This window comes from Ipomoea triloba, chromosome 1 (genome assembly GCF_003576645.1).
Source record: "Ipomoea triloba cultivar NCNSP0323 chromosome 1, ASM357664v1".
Classification (NCBI taxonomy): domain Eukaryota; kingdom Viridiplantae; phylum Streptophyta; class Magnoliopsida; order Solanales; family Convolvulaceae; genus Ipomoea; species Ipomoea triloba.
Genome location: NC_044916.1, coordinates 26392646 through 26406259, shown reverse-complemented (window position 1 = coordinate 26406259; position 13614 = coordinate 26392646). Strand labels below are relative to the sequence as shown.

Genomic DNA, 13614 nt, shown 5'->3' with positions numbered 1-13614 from the left:
GAAAAAATGGGGCATTGATTTTTGTCATGAAAAGGCAGATTGTAAAAATGCTTTATATGTTTTTTTTTTCATTTTCTTTTCTATGTAATTTGATTTGGGTTGTTTTCCGGGTTTTGCTGTAATTGTAATGAATTGAGCTGTGATTTGATTTTTGAAATGTAGTATAAAAATTAATATTATGAGCATTATTGTGCCTCTTTGGTTAAATTGAAACATTTTTTTTTTGGAAAAAATAAGGATTTTCCAAAATGTTTTAGGAGTTCCTTCAAAAGAGGTATTATTTGTATCTTTTTAAACTTTAGATAGCACATCTAGACAATTTCTGTTCCGAGTGTAAAATAGTGTTGCTCTCTGTTAGAGTACAAAATAATGTGATTTGTGACAAATATTATTATTTTTTAATTAATTACTTTTACATTAAAATTTTGATTATGAATTAATTACATAAAATCTTATTGATTGAGCTAATTCTAGACTTACTCCATTTACTTCATATCTTTTAAGTCACGAGAATAACATTGTCTACCAAATTATCCTCAAAATATACAGTATTTGAATTATCTTCTTGCTTAACTTTTTCTTTACAAGTTGGTTCATAAGATAAGTTACTTAAAAAAAATTGACACATCTCTTTGTAAAGATCAACATATCAAATCTCTGTGGCATTAATTATTCCATGGTCATAGAATAAATAAAAATAGTATTTTTTGAATATAGGGGATAGGAAACAAAGCAATAAAGATTGAATGTTAAATTATTTGAAGTGTTAAGTCCATCTTAACAATGGTTAAGGCTACATCAGAGCAGTAATATAGAAGTAGCATGTTAAAACATCAGATTGTTCAAATCAAGGTGGTTCCACAGATCACCTCTCCTTTTTCATTATACATCCAGATGGGTGGAATGAATAATAGATTCTCTGTACCATAAGTACATGCAGAAAAATGCATTGTTGATGTGTTGGGTTTAAAATAAAATACTTTCAACAAAGCCGCTTTAATGAATTTTACAAGTACTAACGAGAAAGAATGTTCAAGAAAGAAAACCTGTGTGTATCAAAAAGTGTAACTTCTCTTATCAAATGGACAAAACCGGCCTCCTCTTTCCAAAAAAAAATGAGACAGCTAGCTGTGTGTTAGAATTTGTTACATCCGAGATTTCACAAACGCCATGCAGTATAGTAGAACAGATCATAATCTTTCCATTCTGAAGGTATAGTAGATACCTATTCCTCCTCCTTAGCAGAGTTTCCATCAGTCTAAAATTCCTACTCATTTTCCAGGAAATTGCTCCAAAATCAGAATGACTAATCTAATCATTAAGCCAGCTTTGGAGCATTACTTGTTGCAATAGGACTGCGAGAATGCTGCCCATGGATATGTTGATTATATTCACAGCATCATTGTTGAGCTGAAAACCAAAGTTTGCAGTGCAGTCAGGCTTAATTCACAATCAAGACTAGCATGCATTTATTTGTGTATGTATAGACTTACGGAAATAAAATGCCACTATATATGTACTTCCACATATTTGCATGAAAAAGGTGGCAAGTAGGTAGCAATACCAACGAATTGATGACTTACCCATCGAAATCCTTCTTTCTCCTGAACCGTGGCACCAATTAGACTTTCACCTAAGTTGGCAATCTGGGAGGCCACCACGCATATAGCTGCTTCAGGTCTATTTATCTGAGAAACAAACTTTCCAGTCAGAGTTTGAAATATATCCTTGTTAGGAAAAAGGCTAACCACCGTTGCCCTAACTTGCCTAGAAAAAGGACCCCAACCCGAATCTACTAAATCAAGCGTTTCCCTTTTTCCCCATTCTATAACCTAAATATGTTCCCCAAAATGTTCAGTTACTGTGACCAAAATCATTGAACAAAGTCTTTAGGGTTTCATCAAGTCCCATCACAAGCCATACCTGACCCATTATACATCCAACAGAAGCAAGGAGAATTGACGCTAAAAGTCCAGCAAAAGTTCCTTCAACACTCATAGCACCTTCTGTTCCCCGAGGAACTACCTTGAATGTTGTGATGAGGTACCTGCAATTGGAGTGTTGATGAACGTTAATTTTCGTGGAATAACCAACCCTGCTGATTAATATCTCAGGCCTTTCGTTACTTCTAAGTATGTGCTTTCTACCATGATTTAGTAATGCGAGAGTGATTCTCACATCTCAAATCAGAGTATATACATAAATTTAATATGAAACAACGGGTATATAAATGTTCTGAAGGGTAGACAGGCAGTACTGACGTTGTTTTACCATATGCCTTCCCTATCTCACTTGCAACAGTATCACTCAACTTAGTGCAGAAGCTCGCTACAAATCCAAGGTCCCATAACCGGGAAAATGCATCTCCACCAACCCCATTAATCGTCAAGAAAGCAAAAACGCAACCAGCTGCACTGGAACCGATCACACTTCCTGGGCCTCTCCTTCCTTTCCTCTTCTCTGCAACGCCCTGAGCTTCCTTCTGCGCCATTTTCACTTTGGTTGCAGCTGTGCCCTGATAAACTTAGATTACTCAAGCCACATTCCTAGATACAAGTAAACAAAAACACAATCCTCCAAATAGCTCACGCATTCTTGCTCATACCGTTCCATAAACATCTAAATTTCCCTCAAATTCAAAGATTGGTGTCATAATGGATAATGACAACACACATTTAGCAATAATAGTTCTTCATAAATAAAGATCCCCCCAATAATAATGAAATCTTTTCCATATACTATTGCTTAAGGCAAAGCAATAGAAATATAAACACGGAGAAAACAAAAAGAATAAAAGGAAAGGGGTAGCTCCCCTTGCCCTCACACACAGATTCAACTATGAGAATAATGCTGAAATATCATTTTAATTACACTCCATGTATTCATATATATACTAGCACCGCATAACAACACTAAAATATGATTTTAATTCCGGTATGAGAGATCTGCTCTTTAGTTTGATTTTATACATAACAATAAGTTCATTGTAGCAACACTAAAAATTATTTTAATTCTAATACATGCTCATTTGAAAATAAAGTATCATTTTAATTCTATACAAGCTAATTTGACAACAGTGATTTTACAATATTGAAAACACTCCTTAAAACCCATTCACAGTACCCAATTGCACAGAGAAGAAGGGTGCAAACTTATAAGAGGGCGGAAAAAGATTTGATTTTGAGCTTACAATTACGAAATAAGTTGCAACGAGAAGAAAGCCAGATGGTCCAAAAGCGCGCCAAGTGAGAACTCCGAGCAAGAAAGCAGCTCCAATGCCTGAAAGAGACAAACCTGGGACTATAATTGGCATGCCCAGAACGAAGATGATGATGTTGCTGAGAACGGCGGACTGCCACGTGGGAGGTGAGGCTTTGAGTAACTGCATCGCCCCCTGTAAGAGACCCAGATCAGTCGGCGTTGGTCTGTCCATGATTTCGGATTCTTGGGAAGTCAAAAAAGGTTTACTGGGAAGGATAAAGGATTGGAGGAGAAGAGAGAGATCTGAGGGATGCCAAGGGAGGAGTGATCGATCGATCGATCGGTTGCGTGAAAAATGAAAATGGAAGTCAGCCAATTTTGAGCTTCTTAAGGGACCGTTTGGTAGTTTTGTTTTTATTTCTTTCAGCTTTTCCTATTAGTTATAAACTGCATTGTAACAAGTAGTAGTACTCAACAAAATATTATTTCATATGTGATTTAAATCAAAAGATCAAATTGACGAGAAGAGTAAAATGAGCGCTCGGCGAGAGAGAAGAGTAGTATGAACAGTCGGTGAGAAAGAATAATAGTATGAGCACTCGGAGAAGGATAAATAATGAGGGTAATCAGTGTGAAGTTAACGAGATAAACTGCTGTGGAAGACGGTTCAATGCGGAGGATGCAAGAAACTAACATAACCCTCATAATTGAGGCATTCAATACAGTTATAGTCACTTTTATAACGTTAATGATAGGCTAGCTGTTTCATTCTTCGCGTACAAGTATAAAAGACATGGCTTTGTAAAAAGCGTTGAACAATTTGAAGATATACTAGTGATTGAAAGCAAAAAATCATTTTCTAACAAGAATATTTAATTTTTCAGTAGTGTTAGTCCACTGGCTGACTGCTTCGGTGATCACAAAACTAACACATATATGTATTACCAAGTAATTTGTAGATCAGTGGCATTTCTGTGGCTATCTTAATTGAGAAGTCACCAAAATTATGTAGGGACAAATACCACATTGTAATAGAGTTAGTAATACTAAAAAAAATGTCTGTATGGTCAACTCAACTGGTCACATTGATAAAATTTCGGAGGAAAGAGCAGAGATCGAGTCTCATCAGCGACTGTGTAAGGGCAACCTCTCAAAGTAAGGGGGCTCCTTGTGTGCAGTAAGTTTTAGTTGAGTTACCATGATTTATATCCTCTCAGATTTTTTCAAAAAAAAAAAAAAAAAAATCCTCTCAGATTGTTTGTCGGGCCGGAGCGAGGGGCACTTGAGTGTTGGAGATTCAACCTTTTGAGAGGAAAGTAATACTAAAAAAATGTATATATTAATTATTTTTTTAAAAAAAAAATATATTAATTATTATTATTATTATTATTTTGTTTAAGGATATCAAATTATAAATATTGTGTAAAAATAATTAATTATAAAAAATTAATTGAAAATTGAGGGAAGGGGAAATGGGGCAAAAGAGCAAAATGAAACAAGTTGGGTAGTGGAGTGCAAGAACACTATCTTATCTACTTCAAACCACCATAGCTATACACAGTGGAGACATAAGAGACAGAGAGGGAGAGAGCAATGGCTGCTTTACAGTGTTTCACCGCGTCCTCAGCAAAACCATTCTCGTCTACTCCCAACAAACCTCCATTTCTAGGGTTCTCCCTCCCCTCATCCAAGCCCTCCCTTCAACTCCTTCGGACCAATTGGACCACCCACATCCGTTGCCAAGCTAAGGCTGCCGCTATCCCCGCCGAGCAGCAATGGATGTTCGATCAGACCGATTTCAAAGGCCCGGTAAATTCCCTCAATTCCTTGCTTATTACGGATTCCTCAAATTGCGGATTGGAAATTGGAATGCTATGAAACTGGCCAGATAAAGTTAAAATTTTTATCTTGATTAGTGAGTTTAAGAATTGCAATGGGAATTTGGGGGGTGATATTTTGAGGAGTAAACGCTAATACTGGAAATGCATTTGTCTAAGATAAATGCTTAAAGGTTAAAGGTAGCATTTTTACATGTAAGAAACTAAGTTTACTTTTGTTTCAAGAGTTAATACCATCTAGGTCTCTGGTTTTTCCAAGTTTAGTCCTACATTTTCAAATTCACCATCATTGATCTTTTGACTTTCAAATTGTTACGACCAAGTTAACCACCCATGGTCCTTCTAGGAGGACCAAATTGGTTAAATTTTGAAAGTTGAAGGACATGGGTGGTTAACTTAGACTACGGATGGTAACAATTTGAAAGTCGAAGTCCATTGGTGGTCAATTTGAAAGTTTAGGACTAAATGTGGCAAAATCATGATGGTGGTATTAACTCTTTGTTTCAATTAGTAGCTGCAGTTTCACTTCCCTTCAACAGGGGATATGAAACTCAAAAATTAAATGATTATCCACGTACTAAATGCCTGTCTGTTGGCTGTTGAAATTTAAGAAACATTTGTATTTTCTTTCTTTGTAAATATTGGCCACCTTTTCATTCTTTTGCTTCAGTACCTTGTGGAAAGGTAATAAGGTTTTTAAACATTTTATAGGGTTTGATTCTACTAGTGCTTAATTAGGGAAGAGGTACTGAGATTTTCCTCTACAGAAACAACTCTCGTACTGGATGGGGCATGGTGGAAACTGGAAGGCTAAAGATATCCATATTTAAATTAAACAAACGACTTAATGCCATCAGTTTTCTTTTCCTATTGTGATATGTCACTGCAGTCTCCGGTGGTCACAAAGGGGAGAAAATATATTGTCCATCATGACATCATCATAAGACATAAGGATTAACATTTGAAAGTTAATGACTTGAACACTATAGAAATAGGAAATGCATCCATGAAAGCCAAAATCAAGACCTTTTTTTATTGGAGAATAAGTATAGAAGAATTGAATTTAGATCATTCTGTGTCCTATATTAATCCAAACATCATGAAACCTAGACTGGTTGTCTTTTGAGCTTGAGCTCAATCTTTAAAACATATGCAATTTACATTTTGATTTCTTGATGTTGCATGGTTTATTCCATAACATTAAGTTTTTGGCTGGCTAACAAATTTCTGCACTTCTTTAAGTTTAACTTGCTCTCTATAATTTTATTTTTTTTAATTATAATTTTATCACAAGAATATGCATTTTTCTGAAGATCTTTACCTATTGACTGAATTGAAATTTTGCAACTTGATATTTACCTTGAACAACTGGCCAGCTTGTTGACAGTATAATTGCCACTCATTCATCTGAACCTCCCTAATATTTTATAGAGACAGTCAAGCTTTTGCATTTACATAATTGGGTTGAGTTGATACTGTACAGATCATTTATTATTCTTTCCACTTCCAGGATATTTGGAATACGACATGGTATCCAAAAGCTGTTGATCATGTGAACACAGAAAAGCCATGGTATATTGTTGATGCCACTGATAAGAAACTTGGAAGATTGGCATCAACTATAGCTATTCATATTCGAGGAAAGAACCTGGTGACATATACTCCTAGTGTGGATATGGGTGCTTTTGTTATTGTGGTATGCTATTTGTGTTGACAGTTCACTCTACATTGAAGTTATATACAAATTCATGCTAGTTTGTGCTGTTTGACAGGGCTCCAACAATATGCTGTTTTTATTTTTTGGGGAAAATAGCAATTTTCTTTTTGAGTAGTCTGCTCTCTTTAGATTATGAAAATATGCACTACGCTACTATTGCATTGAGTTCTTAACCATTCTTTTGTTGCTTGACCCTCCAAGATCAATGCTGAGAAAGTAGCTGTATCTGGAAAAAAGAGGACACAAAAGATCTACAGAAGACACTCGGGAAGACCCGGCGGGATGAAAGAGGAGAACTTTGAACAGCTTCAGAAAAGGATTCCCGAGAGGATCATTGAGCATGCTGTCCGAGGGATGCTTCCCAAGGGAAGGGTGAGTCTGCTGTTATAAGTATTTGCAGTCTCTATTATCTACATTAAAGTCTCTTTATATTGTTATAAACATGAAAGGGAATCATCAAAACAAAAAAAAAAAAAAAAAACAGGAAAGGGAATATCTAGTTCTGAGACAGCGAGGGTCAATTCCAATAATCTTTTGCACTCATTTATGCCGTCATAATATAAATGGAATTATAATTATAATATGGTTTTATAACTTAGAGAATGAATTCAAGAAGTCAGGGAGTTTTGAGTTTTCACATTAAACCGTAATATTCGTCTACTCAAGAAGAGTAGAATTGACGCAAATAACTGTTTTCCCCGCTTTTGTCATGCTTTCCCCATTCTAATTTCGCCTTTATGTTTATGCAGCTTGGCAGACACTTATTTAACCATCTTAAGGTGTATAAAGGCCCAGAACATCCTCACCAGGCACAGAAACCCGCTGATTTGCCCATAAGGGACAAGAGGATCGAGAAAATTTAATGTTATCAGAACACTGCTCAGATGTCATTGAAGAGGTCTTGCTTCTCCAGCTGTTCATATTGTAGTTGTTCCAATCCTCTCCTCTCGTACTTTTGATTTTGGGCCTTTTCTGCCAGCTTTTGTTTACTGTACAACATTCTACATTTGTACACCTTCACTTAAGCCCTTTTCTTGAAATTATATGAATGTTGTGAGCTTGTTCAGTAGAGTACCTTTTTCAGTTCTAACAGTCTTCTTAACAATAATAATCCTGAAATTTGTCAATCTTCTTAGCATTTTCATTTCAAACAGTAGTCTTAGTTAAAGACAAACTAAGACTAGTGTATGGCAAACGGATTGTGATATATTCCAACTTATATAGCAAAGAGGTATAACCAACATGGTTGGTGTAGTGGTTTAGCACTTCGTCCCTTAAGAATGAAGTTGAGATTTTAATCTCTACCCATGTGAATGGAGCAAATCATTTGGCCAGTCCCCTACCACATAGTGTGCTAACCGTTAGGCCCTTCTGGCTATCTGCCAGGTGTAAAATTTTTACACTATTTTCACAGGTCTGTCTTGTTTGTGAGAGAGTTATTTTGGTCTTTGTTGGTGAAGAATAATTTCTTTTTCCCCACACAAACAACCAAGTTGAAGTTATCCCAGAAGAAAGGCAAGAAATTGAAGTATGAAACAAAACCGGCTGCTAGCAATATTGTTGTTATTCACAAAATATATATTATGATGCTATGACATCAAGCTATTAACATTTGACAGCACCAGCACCAAACAAAACAAAACAAAACAAAACACCACAATTCAAAGCTCAAATCCACTATTGAACTGTACTGAGAAGGAAGGGTTGCCAGCTCGCCCAATCGGAGTTTCAACCTTGAAAACCATCCCTGAGCTCCCAACATTTCCATTCCACTTGGACCTCCCAAGCTGCAACAACGCAAAACACACCCAACACATGTCAAGATTCACAATACGCAACTTAAACCCATACAAGAAATGAATTTACAAAGTTCAACTGTCAGCATTAACACAAAGTTGCGGTTACGTCCATGTTCAGGGAAAGGACTATTATACTTGGATGTTGTATTTGTTAAAAAGTAAAAGCAGGCGAGATAATCAATAGCAAGTTCTAGCCAATAATTTAGCAAATGTCCTGCATATCAAACTGAGACTAAAAACACCCAGAACACACTTTTCATTATTTTGCACTCATATGGAGTAGTTCATTACCAATTAGGAGCAAAAACATAGAGAAAGCTGCTATTGTTGCAAGTGATGTATCAAATTTAAGATTGCCACAGTATCTAAACCAACTTACAGATAATGATGCAAATGCAGAAGAATGCCTTGCAAGCGCACATCCGCAGATGAGATTTAGCTCTTTCTTAAGAGAATGTGTAATTTCAGCCTGCACCCCAGGGTTACTTCCGCCATATGTGGGATATAAACTGATAAAAGATTGGAAAAAAGGGTTAAGTTAAAAAACAGAGTATACTTCATTTTTCTTCTTTGCCATGTATATCACAGATAGTATACTTGCTACATGTGTAAGAGAAAGAACATAGAAAAAGCTCCCACATTTTTAAGATATCTAAACAACTCTGCTGGTGAATGTAAATTCTCAATCCAGAACTGCCTAAACCCCCAAACACCGTGAAAGAAATCACAAAATAAATAGGTAATATATATGTCGTCGAGAAAATCAACCAACCTCAACTGAACAGTAGGTCTATACATGAGACCAGATCTCTTCCACGCCAATGGCTGTGCAAGGCACAGGGTAAATGACTTGTCAGGCAACTGTAGTGTGGGTGTGATGCTTGTCCCCCAGTTAGTCTGTAAAAAGAACAAAACACAGCTTTTAGCTTCATCAGCACGAGGCTTAATTTATGATTGGAGGATTTGGATAAAAGGAGTCTACATGGACTCACACCTTCGAATTTCAGAAACTTACCTTGCAAGAGAAACTGAGCTTGATGTCTCCTGGATATTGGCCCTGGGCTTGAAGTAAACCTCCACACAGAGGTACAAAAGCACTGGTGGATAGGCCCTCTCCAGATATATAGGTTATTTGACCATTTGGAAACTGCAAGTCCATAAATGACTGTGAAAGAGGCCAGATATGTTAGTTTACACAGAATACAAAATACCATCAACACAGATTTAGTGCTTTTCCTTCCAATAAAAAGAAAATAACAGACAAAATCTTAAGCTCACTTACACAAGACAAAGGACTGAGACAGATCATTGACATACACAGCCACTTTCGCTGTTTTGACCACACAGCCGGACAAAGAGAATGCATTCCATGCTGTTATGTTTAAGTTGGAAAAGTGAAGAAATAAGAATATCGTGATAATGTTTCCCAAAAAAAAAAAAAAAAACCCCATGATAAAGTACTGGTAAAAAGAAGTATATAATTTATGTTGGGGAAACTTAAAATACAATTACTATTGGAGAACATTCCCTAAATTCCTGATAAAGACGACAAAAGTGTAATCATACTGTCTACTGTAATCTGTGGAAGTAACATGTAGATTGCTAAATATCAACATGATCATACCTTTCTGTCATAACCATACCAAAGCAAATGTTGTTTCGACAAGTGAACAGGCAAAAGGAGTGTTGAATCGCGAACAAATAGAACTGGTCCAAGCTGAAGTAAGAATAAAGAAGAATTCTCATTTCCAGATGTCGAACGGCCTTGTGATGCTTCAACTCTCCATAAATCTCCCCTTGCAACAAGAGAGCTCTCAATATTCCGTGTCCTGCTGTTGTAAGTTGATGTAAAATTAAAGGTACCCTGCATTCAGGAAGGAGAAGACCAGATGGGAGATAAATAAGAACTCAACTTTGCAAAAGCATCAGTTAGGAATGTGAAAGCGGTAGAGATACATAGTGTTGTTGGGTAAGCACAGTAATTAGTCCTATTTGTATAAATATCTATGTATCTCCATAAGTGAAAAATATGAAATAAGCTTTGTTCTTCCTATCCTTCTCCTTTTTCATAAGCCTCTTTCCTTTCCTTTCATAAAATACTTATGCCATCCAATTTTACATAAATTAAACCAATACACTTTATCAAAAAAAAAACAAAAAAAACAAAAAAAAAAAACAAAAAAAAAAAAACCGATAGTAATAACCATAGAAGAAATAGTATATTTTTCCCTCTTTCAAAGAAAACCTGTAACTGATATTTTAAATAATAAAGTTAATTCCCAACAAGGCAAGGGCATAGCCATGAATGGAGATTTTATTTTTTTTTGATAGTAATAACCATAGAAGAAAATTCAAAAGATCCATTACAAATATAAGATGGGTAAATGTTCAAAGCATGCATATATAAAAGCAAAAGGACCTACCTGCAACAAATATCACAATAAAATTTGAACTCATGTCTATATAAACAAGTGTATGAGATATTTACTTGGGATGAGAGGGTGGATTTAACAAAGTCAACAAAGATCATACTCACTAACAGTGACTAACGTCTATGGTTTAACACCAAATGCCAAACATACCAACCCTATACAAAGTGAATTTAATCCTATATTAACAGTATAGACATTTCGGTGATGGATATCTTACGATCTTAGAGATTAGACTATTAGAGCCAATAACATCAACTCCATACAAGGAAATGGCAAATGCGCATCTTCCATATTAAAAGAATTCAATATAAACAATCCGAAAGCAAAACTAAAAAAGCCTTCATTTCTAAACTTATGCATTAGAATCCCATCAGAGTGTAGTCATTTTCCTAAAAATTGTTGGTTCAGAAAAGTAGAAATCAGTTATGCCAGATTAGCATACACTTTAAGTTGTTAAGGCATTTAAAGTAACATATATATACGACTTCCAAACTCTTTGTTCCCTGAGGATCACTACAAAGACATTATGCATATGGGCATATGGCACTTGAATACCTGTGATCTACCAAAATGTTTCAATTTCTTCAGATTAGCACCAAAACTTTCTTCTTCAGTGGAGCCCTCTTGAGCTGAGGCATTTTCCACATACCCAAAATCTCTAAACCGTTCTGCCAGTGACCCCAAATCCTCCTGCCTAGTAATAACCAAATCAGTTCTTTGAATATTTGCGTCCGCCTGGAGAGACACCCCAGCAATCTCTTCATGCTTAAATGGGGCTGGAAACCATCTGATAAACTGCTGAACCATACCATCCAAACAAGCCCCAAAGTCTGCTCCAGCCTGCCCTATCCTGTTCCCTATATCAAAAATTGCAGAAACCCCATGACTGCCTGCTTTATCCACCGCAAGCCCAAAGTCCTTGGGAACAAAATTTTGAGCTGGAAATTCCACATCAAATAGCTTGGGTGTCTGCGGGTTTGGCCATGAAAACGAGGGAGGGACAATATGCGACTGAATCAATCCTGTAAATCCCTGTGTCAGTTTATCAGCAAAATCTTGGCTTTGCCTTTGCACCTCTTCCCACGCTTCAAACGATCTCTCCACCGACATCATTCCCACTGCTTAAATCGTCAAAACCTAAAACCTAATAATTTCTACTTTTCACTACAAGACTACCAAAGCGACCTAATTCCAACAACCCAAATCAGCATTTCAAATTCCAAAACTTACCAACCAAACCGTAAAATACTAAAATCCGCGTGGCGGTAACGAAATCAGGTCAAAATTCGAGCTCTTCAGCTGATGAATCAACGGGTATCCCGTCCGGGTGCTGCAAACCCATGAAATTTGCCGATTCAACTATCGGATGAATGTCGAAAGTTACGGATTTTAACTATAAGCTTCCATAGAAGAAGGAGATGTAGGGTTTCCGATAGAGATAGTAGAGATGGGTTTGAAATGCGTGGCGTAGATATGAAGATAAGAACGGGAGAGGTTTCCTCGTCGAGCGAGAGCGAAATTGATTTTTTTTTCTCTGTGTGCGGGTGAAGACGAAGGGCACTGGTAATGGCTAAAATGCGCAGGGTGCGTAGTGCGCACACTGTGTTGTTGACGCCACGTTTTCTATTCATATCCATCCGGTCGTGGACTCGTGGTTTCAAGATAAAAACTTAGTTTTCAAACTGGGCCCCGCTACTTTCCCCAAAATATATCTATCATATTGGGCCGTTTTGTTGGATTCATATTCCTTTTTGGGGCATGGATGTTCGCAAATTATGCCGTGGACCCAGGTGCACATTGCAAGGTGCACCTGGGTCAAAAACGACGTCGTTTTATGGCGTTTTTAAAAAAAAAAAAAAAATTTGTTAATTAACGCCGTTAGGCGGTTGTCGACTACCAGCGGGAGAAACAGAGCAGAGGAAGGAAGGCGATTTCACAAATCAATTCATCATCGCCGCAACATCATCGCAAATCAATTCATCATCGCCGCAACATCATCGCAAATCAATTCATCATCGCCGCAATTCTCGCAAAACGATTCATCGCCTTTGTTTGATTCATCATTGCAGTTCTCTCATTCACCATCGTAATTCTTCTTTGCAATTCTTCTTCAATGATGGCAGAGGCAGTAGATTCATGTTTACACGTTGATGGCTCATCTTCGATTGCAGGTTTTTTTCGAATTTAGGATTTGTGGTTAGATTGATTGTGTAATCATGTATTTGAGTTTTAGATTCACACTTATACAACTCTACATTCACAGCTACATAGTGATAGATTCACACATTATGAACTATAGATTCACACTGTTTCCTGATACTCTGTTTTGCAGTGATGGCAGAGGCAGTAGATCAACTAAGTTTACACGTTGATGGCTCATCTTCGATTGCAGGTTTTAAGTTTGGATTCATATTGATTTACGATTTTATGTGTAGTTGTGTGTAATAGTGTTTGATGTGTGAATATAGAGTATAGGACTTGTGAATATATAGTTTTGAATGTGTGAATGCATAACAGTGTTGATATAATTGCTAAACATATTGCCCCTGAAATGTGTGAATCTAGAGTTTTCAAAATGTAAATACACAGTATATGGTATGTGAATCTAGTGTATTGAATGTGTGAAT

The 13614-nt window shown here is 36.6% G+C and overlaps 3 protein-coding genes across 3 annotated transcripts; 1 reads left to right on the top strand and 2 right to left on the bottom strand.

Annotated features, from left to right (window-relative positions):
* Positions 1–838: 838 nt before the first annotated feature.
* On the bottom strand, positions 839–3592 carry LOC116019149 (protein VTE6, chloroplastic). The gene is made up of 5 exons (XM_031259273.1): positions 3191–3592; positions 2262–2515; positions 1924–2047; positions 1584–1688; positions 839–1410 (listed from the first exon to the last, which is right to left on the bottom strand). Exons 1-5 carry the CDS (start codon positions 3431–3433, stop codon positions 1312–1314), a joined length of 825 nt encoding a protein of 274 aa, XP_031115133.1. The 5' UTR covers positions 3434–3592; the 3' UTR covers positions 839–1311.
* Positions 3593–4743: 1151 nt separating this feature from the next.
* Positions 4744–7883, top strand: LOC116013857 (50S ribosomal protein L13, chloroplastic). Its single transcript, XM_031253814.1, has 4 exons — positions 4744–5010; positions 6550–6735; positions 6958–7128; positions 7506–7883. The coding sequence occupies exons 1-4, from the start codon at positions 4795–4797 to the stop codon at positions 7617–7619; spliced, it is 687 nt and encodes a 228-aa protein (XP_031109674.1). The 5' UTR covers positions 4744–4794; the 3' UTR covers positions 7620–7883.
* Positions 7884–8279: 396 nt separating this feature from the next.
* LOC116013848 lies at positions 8280–12569 on the bottom strand. Its single transcript, XM_031253803.1, has 7 exons — positions 11543–12569; positions 10180–10419; positions 9838–9927; positions 9571–9720; positions 9328–9452; positions 8935–9064; positions 8280–8543 (listed from the first exon to the last, which is right to left on the bottom strand). The coding sequence occupies exons 1-7, from the start codon at positions 12098–12100 to the stop codon at positions 8418–8420; spliced, it is 1419 nt and encodes a 472-aa protein (XP_031109663.1). The 5' UTR covers positions 12101–12569; the 3' UTR covers positions 8280–8417.
* Positions 12570–13614: the final 1045 nt, after the last annotated feature.